Source organism: Ursus americanus, chromosome 14, assembly GCF_024610735.1.
Source record: "Ursus americanus isolate L20-20 chromosome 14, mUrsAme1.1.p, whole genome shotgun sequence".
NCBI classification, from domain to species: Eukaryota; Metazoa; Chordata; class Mammalia; order Carnivora; family Ursidae; genus Ursus; species Ursus americanus.
In genome coordinates, this window is record NC_142140.1 from 2,941,062 (window position 1) to 2,954,052 (window position 12,991).

Genomic DNA, 12,991 nt, shown 5'->3' on the forward strand with positions numbered 1-12,991 from the left:
TCCCAGGGTCTGGCAGTTCCACGGCGTGGGCAGAGGCAAGAGAGGGCCGTCATCACAGCCTCTGTGGGGATGTGTGGCGGCCCGGCTCAGACCACCCACATAGGGGTTTTTCTTCCCAGGGTACATGCAGGCTTGGGGGCTGCCCTGCATTCAAGGGCAGCAGGAAATTCAAACCACAGGCGTTTCTTCTCCCTGGAAAAGGTGATTGGAAGTGGCTGGAGTGTGGCCCCTCTGGAAGGTCCAGGCTCCAGGCCTGCATCACTCGGTCAATGGAATTATCAGGCTTCTCACCTCTGGGACAGAGCCAGAAACAGGAGCCCCTGCTCCAGCCGCGCAGTGTACAAAGCCTCTCCCAGCTGGGATCTTGCGGTGGCTTGCCGGCACGCGGGCAGGACAGGAACTAGTGTCCCGTATCTGCGGAAACCAAGGCTGGGTGGAAAAGCACCTAGCACCATGACCTACGGGTGTTCTTTGCAGAGATGGACCCAACCCCAGGATTCTTCCTGTTCCGCGGGCCCTGGCTACTTGCCTGCCAGGGGCCCCGGGGGAAGATCTCTGCCGGGCTCCCATTCCAGGCCTGGAATGGCAGAGGAATTGGCTTGGCAGGTGTCACCACTGGTGGGGATGTCGTTCCCTTGGCCCAGTTCATTGCTCAGAGGCAAAGGAACCAGTCTTGGGAGCCTTGAGTTTGTCGACAAAATCTGTTTTATGGTTTGTATTAGCTTTGGCTCCGCCTGAAGTTTCCAAAAAGGCGACTTTCCATTGATACATTTCCATAGGCTTCCCTCCCCTTTGCTCACCCCACTGGTTTTCCTGTGAGTTAAACATAGTCTTCCTCTTGTTTGGCTTTAAGATTCATCAGACCAGCTCCACCCAGGCCTCAGGCCGGCCTTCCTCCCACTGCATCCCCACCCACCCTGCACTCTGCCCCCTCCCCCTTGTGTTCCTGCTCTTGAGCAATTTATAAACAGGGAAGAGATTAAAATCGTTCTCCTCTGACCCTGGATACCTTGCGCGGCGATGAGAGGGACAGGCCTGTCACAGGGAAGCAAAGGTGTTGCTGCACAGACTGCCCCACTCCCACCCCCACCCCATCCTCTAACAACGGATCTGGAGATGTCAGCATCCCACTGCCTCTTCCCAAAGCCCCAACAAAGGATGGAGTGGGGTGTCTCAGCCCCTGCTCACAGGAACTGTGAAGCGGTGACAGCAGGAACCCATCTGGGTACATCAGGCCTTCCCTAACGGGGCAAGGCAGTGCTTGACTAATGAGCAGACAAGTCCCCAGGGAGACTAGTGGCAGCACCCTGCCCCTTCAGGCATTTTCATATCTGCGCCCCTCCTGTTGCACTTCCCTCCCAACCCCCCCAAAAATAAGAACGTAGAGGGAAGTTCTCCTGGAGGGCTGAGCGGTGCCAAGTTCCCACACGGGGTACTTCCTGCACGTGTCAGAGCCTGGGTTTCCATCTCAGTGTGGTGAGGAGTGGGGAGAGCAGGGCTGATCCCCGTCAGTCCCTCTGGCTAGGTGGTGGAGGATTCTGTGAAAACCGCCACGTGGGAGGGTCTGGGAAGGGGGAGGGGAACAGATGATGTTGGAGAAGTAAGGTGAACACGGTGTTCCAGAGGGTCTGGGGCTTATCACTGAAGTTTGAGCAGGGGAGTGGCCTCCTGAAATCCCTTCCAGCAAGCCCATTTGGTGGGGGAGGGGGACTGTGGGGACTAGAAGCTGACAGGGGAGGAAGCCAGGGCAGTCCTGGGTGAGGGCACTGTGCCCGTTGGCGGTGGCAGTGGGGGTGGGAGGGCAACATGGAGTTGGTAGAGGTTGGAATAGGGGTGCTGAGAGCCATTCGAGCCCTTATTTTGAGGCAGAGCCTCAGGCATGAAATGGGAGCCATCAACAGAAGCAGGGAGGGCTGGGTTCATTTGACCCGTGTTTATGACATTTTGGGGTTCTGGGAGTGAGGAGAAAGTCTCATAGCTGGCATTTCTTTGACCTCCAGGTAGGCTGAGGGCTGGGCCCTGGGAGGGAGCCTTCCCAGTCCTCAGCCAGCGCCAGCCCAGGGCACCTAAGTCTACCACCAAGGTAGGGTAGCTTTGCCTCCTTGCTGTGCCGCTGTATTCTAATATTGCATAGCAAGCACTCTTCTATAGATTTTTAAAAAGATTTTTTTATTTCAGAGAGAGAGCACAAGTTGGGGGGACAGGCAAAAGAAAAGGGAGAAGCAGAGACCCCGCTGAGTGGGGACCGCAATGCCGGGCTCAATCCCAGGATCCTGAGATCATGACCCGAGCCGGAGGCAGACACTTAACTGACTGAGCCACCCAGGTGCCCCAAGCACTTTTCTATATTAAGAATGCAAGGTATCATGGTCTATGTCAGGTCGTCACTTCTTTACGGTGTTTTCTCACCTTTGGGTCTGATGGGTCTGATGGGGGCACATTTTTAGCACTAAGTCTGGGCGCTGCCAAATAAAACTCAGATGATGTTGTTAGAGGTTTTATATTTTAATCATGGTGACAGTAGAAAGAATAAAGATGAAAGAGAAAGGAGGAAGAAAGGAACAGAAGGAGGAACCAAGGAAGGGGAAGAAAGATGGCATTTGTCCCTCTAACCACTTGGAGGAGTTCTGATCCACAGACTGTTGGGGTTACAGCACATGCTTCAGTTTATCAACTGGGATGGTGTGCCCCCCTGTGGCAACAGCACAAACACAGTTAAAACAGACCACCTACCGCTACCTTTAAGAACGTTAAATTCTTTTTTTTTTTTTTTTAGATTTTATTTATTTATTTGAGAGAGAGAGAGCGAGAGAGAGAGAGAGAGAGAGAGAGAAAGAGCACAAGTGGGGGGTGGGGAAGGGTCAGAGGCAGAAGGAGAGCAGGCTCCTCTCAGAGCAGGGAGCCCGACCTGGGGCTTGATTCCAGGACCCCAGGATCACGACCTGAGTCAAAGGCAGCTGGTTAACTGACTGAGCCACCCAGGCGCCCTAAGAATGTTAAATTCTTGACACATTTTTAAAAATGTGGGATATGCATTATTTCAAACCTGGGGCATTACGTGAGATATCATAAACATTTTTGAATTTGAATTGCTCTGTTTCAAATGAGCATAATTCAATTTCAGATAAAATGCCACTGTGCTACTCAGAAGCTTACCACCAAAAGAGAGGAAATGCAGATATTTTTTAATAGCTTTATTGAGGTATAATTTACACACCATCAACTCCACCCATTGTAAGTGTACAATTTAAGGATTTTAATAAATTTCCTGAGTCATGCAGCCCTCATGACATTCTAGTTTTATTTTTTAAAAAAGATTTTATTTATTTATTTGAGGGTAAGAGAGAGCGTGTGCATGCACAAGCAGGGGGAAGTAGTGAGGGGCTGAGGGAGAAGAAGACTCCCCTACTGAGCAGGGAGCCAGATGCAGGGCTTGATCCCAGGACCCTGAGATCGTGACCTAGGCCAAAGGCAGATATTTAACTGACTGAGCCACCCAAGCGCCCTGACAGTCTAGTTTTAGAACATTTCCATCACTCCACAAAGACAAGTTGTATCTGGGCTTTCTGGCAAAATCCATAGCCGGACCAACACACCCCCACCCCACCCTAAACCAATTCCAGGCAAGGCAAATGTAAAGGCCAATTCAGTTATTCAGCCACATGTCCACCTCACCCTGCAAATATCTACACTCTTCCTTCCTCTTCCCTTGCTTCCAGTAGCTGAGTCTTGGCTCCTCCTGGCCCCTGGGCTCACCTTTTCCTTCCTTTTCTCCACCAGTGGGTGTGACGAGTCACTGTGGGCTGGAACAGATGTTATTTTCTGGGGTTCTGAGCTTTGACATATCCAAGAGCCAACCTCAGCCTGTGGAAGCCTTCCATCCCATGTCCTTCTGTCTCCTTCTACCTTGGAATGGGAGGCTATTTCCTGCCCCTCCAGTCTGATGTAGTAAAGTTGGGCTCCCAGAATTGCTTTTCCGTGGCACTTTGGGGGTTCCTGTCTAACACTGTTGGGTATTTCTCATGGGAGAAGAGTCCCAGAACATATTGCTCCTCCATCTTCTCCATGGGTCTGTCTTTGCCTCCTCCATCCGGTGTCTTCCCCACTTGGCTGGGAAGGATGGTCAGGAATCCTCAGGGTACTACTGGTCCTGGTGGACTTGCCCTCTGTGGTCTCCTTAAGCTATGGGAAAGCCCTCTTCCCTTTTCTGCTGGGGAGGGTATGGATTTTTGTCTACTTTGTTCACTGATGTGTTCCACGGGCCTGGAACAGTACCTGAACCATAGTTGGCATTGGTAAAGTTTATTGAACCAAGTAGAATTGGAGTCTAAAGAGGGCGGGAGTGTTCTCAATTCCCTCCCAGCTGGGTAGGTGGGAAGCCCTTTGAGGGGACAGGTCCCATTTGGTCTATTTTAATCTTCTTTATAGACATTTGGGTTCCATTTCTTCCAGGACCCTTGGTTTATGGATTATCTTGGCAGAAGCTGGTCTGACCTTCCACAGAATTCCCCACAAACCTCCCATGTTCCTCTGCTCAGGCCAGTCATTGGTGCTGTTTGGCTGGGTCAGTTCCCCCAACTGGACCCATAATCCCAACTGGGCCAGCCTGCCCTGAACCATTTGGACTTAGCTAGGCTGCCTTTGGGGTTGCGATCTCCCAACTCCTCCTTCTGGCCTTGCCATCCGCCAAATGGGCTCTCTAGTTCCCCTCTCCCCAGAGTCCTGAAAGGGAGGGGTCGCCTTGAGCACAGAGCCTTCAGGTCCCTTTCCCCACCGGGATTCTGGTCTTCGCCCCAGTTTTGTAGCCGGCCTAATTTCTGGCCTCACTGAAGCCTTCTCGTTCCTTGTAGTGGGCCGCTACATCTTTCCTTTCTGTGTGGGAAAATGCTATACCACCTATCCCATCCCCTATTGGAGGGATTCTGCATTGTCCACCCCGTAGAGGAACACTGCCGTGGTCGTCCTCTTCCCCAGTGATCCATTCTAGAAGGGGCCATTCTGGGCGCAAGGTCTGGGTTAATGGGCCCCCAGGCTCGAGCCTGCTCCTGATTGCTCCTGTGAGGAGCCTGGCCCGCGGGCGGTGGGGGGCGTGGCGAGCGTTGGGGGCGGTGCTGCGGGAGGAGTTGGGTTGTGGGCGGGTTTAGGGGCGGAGCTGAGAAGCGGACTGTCCGCGGGCCGAGGACACAAGTCAGGCTGGGGGCGGGGGCCGAGGGCGGTGCTGGGGGCGGAGTCTGGCTTGGGGCGTGGCCAAGAGAAGAGCTGGGGCGGAGTCTGCCCGGGGCGGTGCTGGGGGCGGACCTGAGGGCGGAGTCTGGTCGGGGGTGTGGCTAAGGGCGGAGTCTGTCCTGCGAAGTGCTGAGGTTGGAGTGGGGATGGGGCGGGCCCGATGTGCGGAGGGTAGAGTCGGGCCGGGGCGGGGCTGAGGCCGGGCGCGAGGGCCGGACTGGCCCGGAGCGAGCAGAGGGCCGGCCGCGAGCTTTGCGGAGGCGGGGCTAAGCGAGTCCCGGGCTGAGCAGAGGCCCGCGGGGCTCCGGGCCGGCCGGGGGCGGGGCGGGGGGCCGGCCGGGGCGGGGCCGGGGCGGGGCCGGGCCAGGGCAGGCAGTCGGCGGCGCCCCTTCTTCAGGTGTTGCGGCGGTTCCACGTCGCCAGGCGGTCCGCGGCTTCCGTGAGCTCAAGCTTCGTTCAGCGTCCGGAGCGCCGGCCCTTCGGCTCCCGCGCGGCCATGGCGGGGCCGGGCCCGGGCCCAGGGGACCCGGACGAGCAGTACGATTTCCTGTTCAAGCTGGTGCTGGTGGGCGACGCGAGCGTGGGCAAGACGTGCGTGGTGCAGCGCTTCAAGACCGGCGCTTTCTCGGAGCGCCAGGGCAGCACCATCGGCGTCGACTTCACCATGAAGACGCTGGAGATCCAGGGCAAGCGGGTCAAGGTGGGAGGCCCGGCCTGGGGTCGCCGCGCGGGGGTGGCCTGGCGCTCTCTGCCTGCCGCGCAGCCCGGGCTCCGACGGGTACCGGGTTTGACCGGGGCCCCTAGAAGGCGTTTCTTCAGCGGGGGCGGCCGCAGGCCGCAGCGAGCACCCCGGATTGTCTTGAGGTTTCTGGCAAATCCCTTTCGACTCCCCCTGTCCCTTCTGTTGGAGCAGGCCTGGGCCTTGGGGTCTGGGTCAGGTTCAGTCCTCAGAGCGCCGGCCTTGGGTTGTGTGCGTGCGTGTGTGTGTGTCTTGGGGGTAGTGTGGGGGAGCAGGCCCTGCCCTCCGGAGCTCACACCCCGGGGGCACTTTTGCTCCAAAATAAGTTCGCCAGTGGAAGACAGAAGAGCGCCTCGGAGTGCGGGAGACAGAAGGCCGCCTGGCTGGCCTGACTCTTCCCCACCTCGATCGAAGCCCCCAGCTCGGCCCTTGGTGGGGGGAACCCGGCCAGAAAGCTACACCCGCCCTCCCCTCCCCTCAACGACTAGGAGGGATCAGGAAGTAGTTGTTTCTAGGACCGGAGGGCCAAAACTTTTTGTCAGAATTTCCGGCCTGGCCACGCCTCCCTGCAGTCTCTTTGTGGACCTGGTGGTGGAACTTTACTCGACAAGGGCCAGTACTGGGTCCCCTCCCCCAGCTGGAGTTTGATAGAAACTGAAAAGTTCACAGATACCGGAAGGTGGGGGAGAGGACCAGACTTCGGCAATGACTCTGAATAGAAACAGCAGGATGTAGTTGCCACAATGTCCTGGCAATGATTTGATAAATAATATTTGTGATTAATGAATCAGAGTTTCTTAACCTGGCTACCAGCCCTCCTTAATAGAGTTAGGAGACCGTGGCCAGGGCAGAGCATTGTTTTTGCTCAGTAACTTAACTGAACTGTGCAGAAATCTTTTCCATTCTTTCATGGTTTTCAGTTCACATGATCTCCAGGACAGCTCTTAGGAGCACTGGGCAGGGCAGCACAGGGCAAGTGTTATCTCCTATTATCTCTGTGTTTTCTAGAAGTTGAGCCAGGGTATTGGAGTCCCTTGAGACGTGATGCGCTGGTGCTTCGCGTTCCCTGGGCTGCAGTAGCCCTGCTCATGTTTGCCTTTTGCCAGGGTACTTAGCTCTTTGTTTCTGCAAAATTGGGATAATTTTTGGGTGTTGCCTACCTCCTGTCCCTGCATGGAGAAATAGTAAGCCAACAAACTACATGACCACAGTGCCTTTAGAGTTGATGTGCCAGGGGAAGCAGAAACTCCGTGCCCGAAGGGTTTTGTTTTGTTTTGTTTTAAAGAATCTTTTGGGTTTCTGTGTGTTTTTGGTTTCCTTAGGATAGAAAAAAAAAAAAGAGCAAGGTGTGGCAGGCAGCTTTAAGTCATTATTTGGGACCACCCCTTTGGAACAGGTGGCAAGGGAAGGGCTGTAGGATGGGTGGAGTGTGTCTATGGATGAGTTTGTGCCCTGTGATGATGCCAGCAGCCACAGGGAAAGTGGAGTGCCTAAAATATAGGCATAAATAGCAGTGGTGTTCCTGCAAGCTGTCGGCCTTCTCCTGCACCCGAGTGTTTGTGGTGGCTGGGTGCTGACGGTGGTCAAGGAGGGGGCAGGGTGTTCCTGTTTACCTGGCGAGATAACAGCCTGTGCCCCAGTGGAGCCCAGAGTGTACTGTGTACCCGAGCACAGGTTATGCAATGCAGGGCCGGCAGTTTGCGATTTCCGTTCCTTATGGTCACCTCCACATTGTTCTTAGGAGGCAGTCGGGTGGGATTGGGATCAGGACGGTGTAGGGATGGTAAAACCCCTCTTGAGAGGGTGTTGTGCGCCCGCTGATGTAGGGATGTATTCTTATTAACCCTGTACTGGCGCCGGACAGCCTTGCCCCAAGGCGCACAGCTAGTAACTGACAGAAGTGGGCATTTTTCTTCCAGGGTTTCTGACTCCATAGCATTGAGGTCTTTCCCCTACGCCAGACTGCTTCTCAGAATCTGATTGTTTGGAGTGGGAAAGTCTTTGGCAATTATCTGCCTCCTCATTTTGCAGTCAGAGAAACCTGAGGCCCAGGGTACTAAAGAGGCTTCGGATTGAAATTGAGCAGCAGTGGGTGGGGACCAGCCTGTCAAGTGGCAGTTTTGGGGCCCTACTGACTCAGCAGGAGCAAGTCATTATTGCTTTCTGAGTCTGTTAACTCATCCGTAAAATACCTTGGAGGTGTCTTTGCTTTTTTTAAAAAAGCATCAGGTTTATTATAGTTAAATTTATACTCCTTAAACTTCACCCATTTTAGGTGTACTGTTCTGTGAATTTTGATGAAAGGTATACAGTCCCATAATCACCACCACAATCACAGTATAGAATACTTCCAGCAACCCAGAAAGTTCCTTTGTGTCCCTTTGTGTCAGTGTCCTCCCTTCACCCCAGCCCCTGGCAATCACCTACCTGCTTTCTGTCCCTGTAGTTTCAGCAGCGTGGTTTTAACTGGAACCTTTGATGAGCCGGATTTTATTGTTGTTGTTCCTGCAGAAAGTGTGGCCACATCAGGGATTTCGTTTAAAACCTTTCCAGGGGCTGTCTGGGGTCCAACAAGCATCCAGCATGATCCCCCAGACCTCCTCCCCTGTACTGCTGGCTTTTGTTAGCGCTAGAAGAACCCAGAGATAGATCACCTGGTGTTTTTCAAGCTCCTCTGAGCTCCAGTGCTTGGGGGTGCCGTGAGGGGAAAGTAAAGGGGGAAGGCCAAGAGGCCGCAAGTGCAGAAGGGCCTTACTTAGCTTCTCACCCAGCCAGAGCAAAACTGCTTTTATCCAGTTCTATATTGAGGTTCCACTTGTTTTTATTTGACTGAAAAGTTCTGCTGCTAAAAAAATTTTTAAAAAGTTTGCAACATCGCAGATCTAATTAAACCCCTTTATTTCTGTAGTCACTTCCTGTTGCAACCAGAATGACATCCAGACCCCTCACCTGAAGAGGTGGGCCCTTGTCTGCCTTGGCTGGTTTATCTCCTTGCCTCTGCCCCTTACTCGCTACTGTCTAGCCTCCCTAGCGAGCCCTTTCTGTCCTTCAGATGTGCCTTCCTTGGGCTCTTTGTACCCGTTCCCCTGCCTGTCATAGTATGTCCCTACACCCCCTGCTGCTTCATCATTTGGCTCCCGCTGCAAATGCCTCCTCTTCGGAGAGAGGCCTTCCCTGACCTTCTGGTCCCTCTGTCCCATTACAGGGTGAGTTCAGGGATAAGTTCATTCAAGTCCTTATCAGGACTTGCAATGACCTCATGTGTTGATCTCCTCCTGTGCAAGGTCTGTCAGCTCCTTGAAAGTGCAGGGATCTAGTCTGCTTTGTGGGCCTGCGGGCCCCGCACTTACAGCCGTGTTAGACGCATAGCTCTGCTTTGTGGGCCTGCGGGCGCCCGCACTTACAGCCGTGTTCGACGCATGGCTGTGCTTTGTGGGCCTGCGGGCCCCGCACTTACAGCTGTGTTAGACGCATGGCTCTGCTTTGTGGGCCTGCGGGCCCCCGCACTTACAGCCGTGTTAGACGCGTGGCACACGGTACATGTCTGTGACTTGATTTTTGTCAACAGAGGGGAAGCTGAGGCCAAAGTAAATGAAGTGACCAGCATGCCTAAGGCCACACACACATCAGGGACCAAACCAGGACTTGAACCCAGAATCTGCCTGGGTCCTAAGGCCCGGCCTCATTTTTACACTTGACCACTCGTCTGAGTCCCTCTGAGTTCGAAATGATGACCCTGAGAGTCTGCAAGTTAATGAGTGTAGTAAAAACGCATTTGCAGCCACTGCACTTCGAGAAACAATGTGGACTTGGACATTTTATAGATTTTTCAGTAATAGGGGTTGAAGCCTAGCAAGTTTCAGGATGTTTGTCTGCTACCAGCTCTGAACAGCTCACCTAGCCTGCTGCGCTGGTTAGTAAGGGCTCCGTATAGGGTGATGGGTTCCTGTGCCCTACCCCATGTGGATTCACGCAGCTCTAGCTATGCAGGTTGAACTTCAAGAGTGAATCTGGGGGCGGGCTGCGTCTTTCAACCTGTGGAGTCTCTGAAAGAGAATGCTGGCATAGGAGTCTGAAGGTCTGAGTCTTAGTTCCAACCTCACCACAACCGTGGCCAATCCCTTGTCCCTTCTTGGACCCCACAGCTTCCTCATTTGTGAGTTGGGACTAATGATCTTTGCTCTGCCTGTTTCTTAGGGTTGATGGAAGGCTATGGACATGCTTAAACTGGTATAAAAATTTCCTTTATATATTTTTGGATAGATAATCCATCTACATGGTCCAGAATTTCAAAATTTCAAAGGTATAAAAGGGCATACAGTAAAAAAACCCAAAAAAACAAAAAAAACCTTCCCTTCTATCTTCGTCCCCCAACCTTGCAGTGCCCTCTAAGAAGAGGCAATCAGTGTTACTGGTTTCTTGTCTACCCTGAAAGTGCTATTGCAAATAAAACCAAGGAATTACAAATATGAGGCCTTAAATTATTATGGCCGTTGTTACCATTTTCCTCCTTAGATTAGACAGACGATTTCTTAACTCACCCTTCCCCCACCGCCCCCCAACCTCACTGTCCCCCAGGAAATCTCAGCCGGTTCTAAATCCTTAAAACATTCTGACGGCTCTTCTACTCTCTCTTATCTGGGACAACACAAAGGCCTGTTATGTAAACTCGTTTTGCAGATCGCTGGGGACATAGGCCTCAAGTCCACACAGAGGTTAGCCTTGTCGAATTGTACCCCCTTTATTCAGCTCTCTGTCGGGTTCACTCCCCCCTTGTTGGGGATGTTGCCAGATCTCTCCTTCACAGAGGTAAAGTGTATGCCCTTGGGCCTTGGCTCTCGAGCTTCCCTAGGCCCTACAAGTCACCTTTGTTTTTGTAGCTGCTCCTGGCACTTCCAGAAGAGGGGCAAGCGGGGAAGTCAGAGCTGCCTCCTTGGTCCTTCCAGTCAGGCGTCTGATTTTGCTGTTTGGGTCAGGTGCTTTTCCAATTCGGATGTTGTTGCTTTGACTTTTTCAGTTTTGATCAGAAATAGCAAAAGGACCGTGAGATAAGAAAGAAGTTCTGGGTCATGCTGGTCGTCTGAAATCTGTTCTTGAGGCCAGTGACAGCCATCCCATTGCAAAATAAACCTTGCCTCCCGAGGTTTCTGACAGTCCTGAGGGAGCACGTGTCGTGGAAAGACAGTGGAAGGAGGGCCCGTGTTAGACCCACGAGGCACCACCTTAAAATCTTGACTATGCCTCTTGGCGCTCTGGGCGTGTGACGTCACTGCTTCTCATCTGCTTCACCTGCAAACCTCTTAGCTTTAGGGACCTGGCCCACTGTGGGTCATCAGTAAATGGGGACTGACATTGGTGTGGAAATCACCTGGGAGAGAGAGTGGCATTGGGAGTCCAGAAGTGTGGCTTCTCAGCTTGGATGCCCAGCTGACCTTGTGCAAGTCACTCCACTGGTCTGTTACTCTGTCGGTGAGCTGCAGAAAGAATCCCTGTCTCACCTACCCACAGAAGGTTTGCTCACGGTCACCCCGTGAGAAGGACCCCCGTCTTACAGAGTGGGACGTGAAGGTCTGTGTGCGGCAGAGCAGAACAGAACCTAGCCTTCTAGCTCCTGGTCTGGTGCTAATCTTCACTGCTGTGCTGTGCCCTCTCCCCCCAGTGGTACACGCACAAACACCAGACACGCAGGGAAGGTTTGGGGCGAGTTTAGTATCTGGGCCGTCATATAGCACTTGTGTTTTACGTTTTTTTGTGTTTTGATTAGCAGTACCGTATCAGCATTGTAATGCCGAGGTGCTGGTTAAACAAGCAAATCCTTATTAATTCAGACGAATTGGGTGAATTCGTTCATACGGCTGGTGTGAACAAAAGAAAAAGCCCGTCTTCTAGAATGGCTTACCAAATGCTGTTCTGTTGAACATACAACAACAGAACCCGGGCTAGTGCTGTTAGAGAGAGGATCTCTCCAACCTGCTGCGATAAATTGATAAGCAAGGGCCATGTCTCATTAATAGCTCCTGTATCTATACGGGGACGTACATGGACTCCTCTGATCTTACTTGTACTCCTTTGCCTCGTAAGCCTCCCTTTCTTGGACTGGAAGAACAGGAACTTAGTCCTACATGAGGTGTGTAAACATCATGAGTTCTTCGAGGTTTTCGCACTTGTTCATCAGTGTTTGAAGTGATACCATCCCAGATTTGGAGTGTGACTAAGGAGTGATGTGACTGATTCGTAGAAAAAATAGCGACCTAGAACCTGATGTGTCCATGGGCGCTGCCCCTTTCAGAATAGTCTCCTTGAGAAATTGCGTGCGTATTTCCCAAACGTGTGATCAGCCCTGATGATCCTTGTTCACATTCTTCAGAACGTGCAGCTCTTCCTTCTGGCAGGTCCCTCGGGGGTGTATTTGAGAGCGTTCCATAGTGGTAGCTTTCTTCGGTCCAAAGTGAGGTCTAACTGTAAAGTCACAGTTCTGGTGCACATCAGGCTAGGGGGCAGGTCCAAGGGCCCTGACAGCAACTGCGGTGTGTGTTGGGCAGTGACAGGTCATTGGCGTGTGTCCTCTCTTGAGGCGACTGCTTTTTAAGGGGATGCTATTCATCTTGGTGTGAGAGGCCTGAAAGGTTGGCTTCGAGCTCACAGCTCATGGTTGTGGATTAGCTTAGCTGATGCGGATGGTGTCGGACCATTTCATCACGGAAGGATCCCCTCACACTGAAAAAGAAAATTCTGTAATTTCAAGCCAGGGAATCCCTACTCCCGCCATTTTGATGCCTGAGAAGGGTAAAAATTAGGTATTTTTAAAATGAAGAATATTCTGGGGCACCTGGGTGGCTCAGTCAGTTAAGCATCGGCTCTTGATTTGGGCTCAGGTCATGACCTCAGGGTCGTGAGATTGAGCCCCATGTCAGGCTCCTCGCTCAGTGGAGAATCTGCTTGAGATTCTCTTTCTCCCTTGCCCCTCCCCCCCAACTTGTATGCCCGCTCACTCTCTCTCTCAAAGAAATAAATTTTTAAAAATTA

At 52.7% G+C, this 12,991-nt stretch overlaps 1 protein-coding gene across 1 annotated transcript in view; it reads left to right on the forward strand.

Moving 5' to 3' along the window:
- Nucleotides 1–5,596: 5,596 nt before the first annotated feature.
- The window catches only part of RAB43 (RAB43, member RAS oncogene family), a 35,009-nt gene continuing 27,614 nt past the window's right edge, over nt 5,597–12,991 (forward strand). Inside the window, exon 1 of the mRNA XM_045812281.2 lies at nt 5,597–5,926. Coding sequence (XP_045668237.1) covers nt 5,723–5,926 — 204 coding nt within the window. The 5' untranslated portion in view covers nt 5,597–5,722. The remainder of the gene's footprint in view (nt 5,927–12,991) is intronic.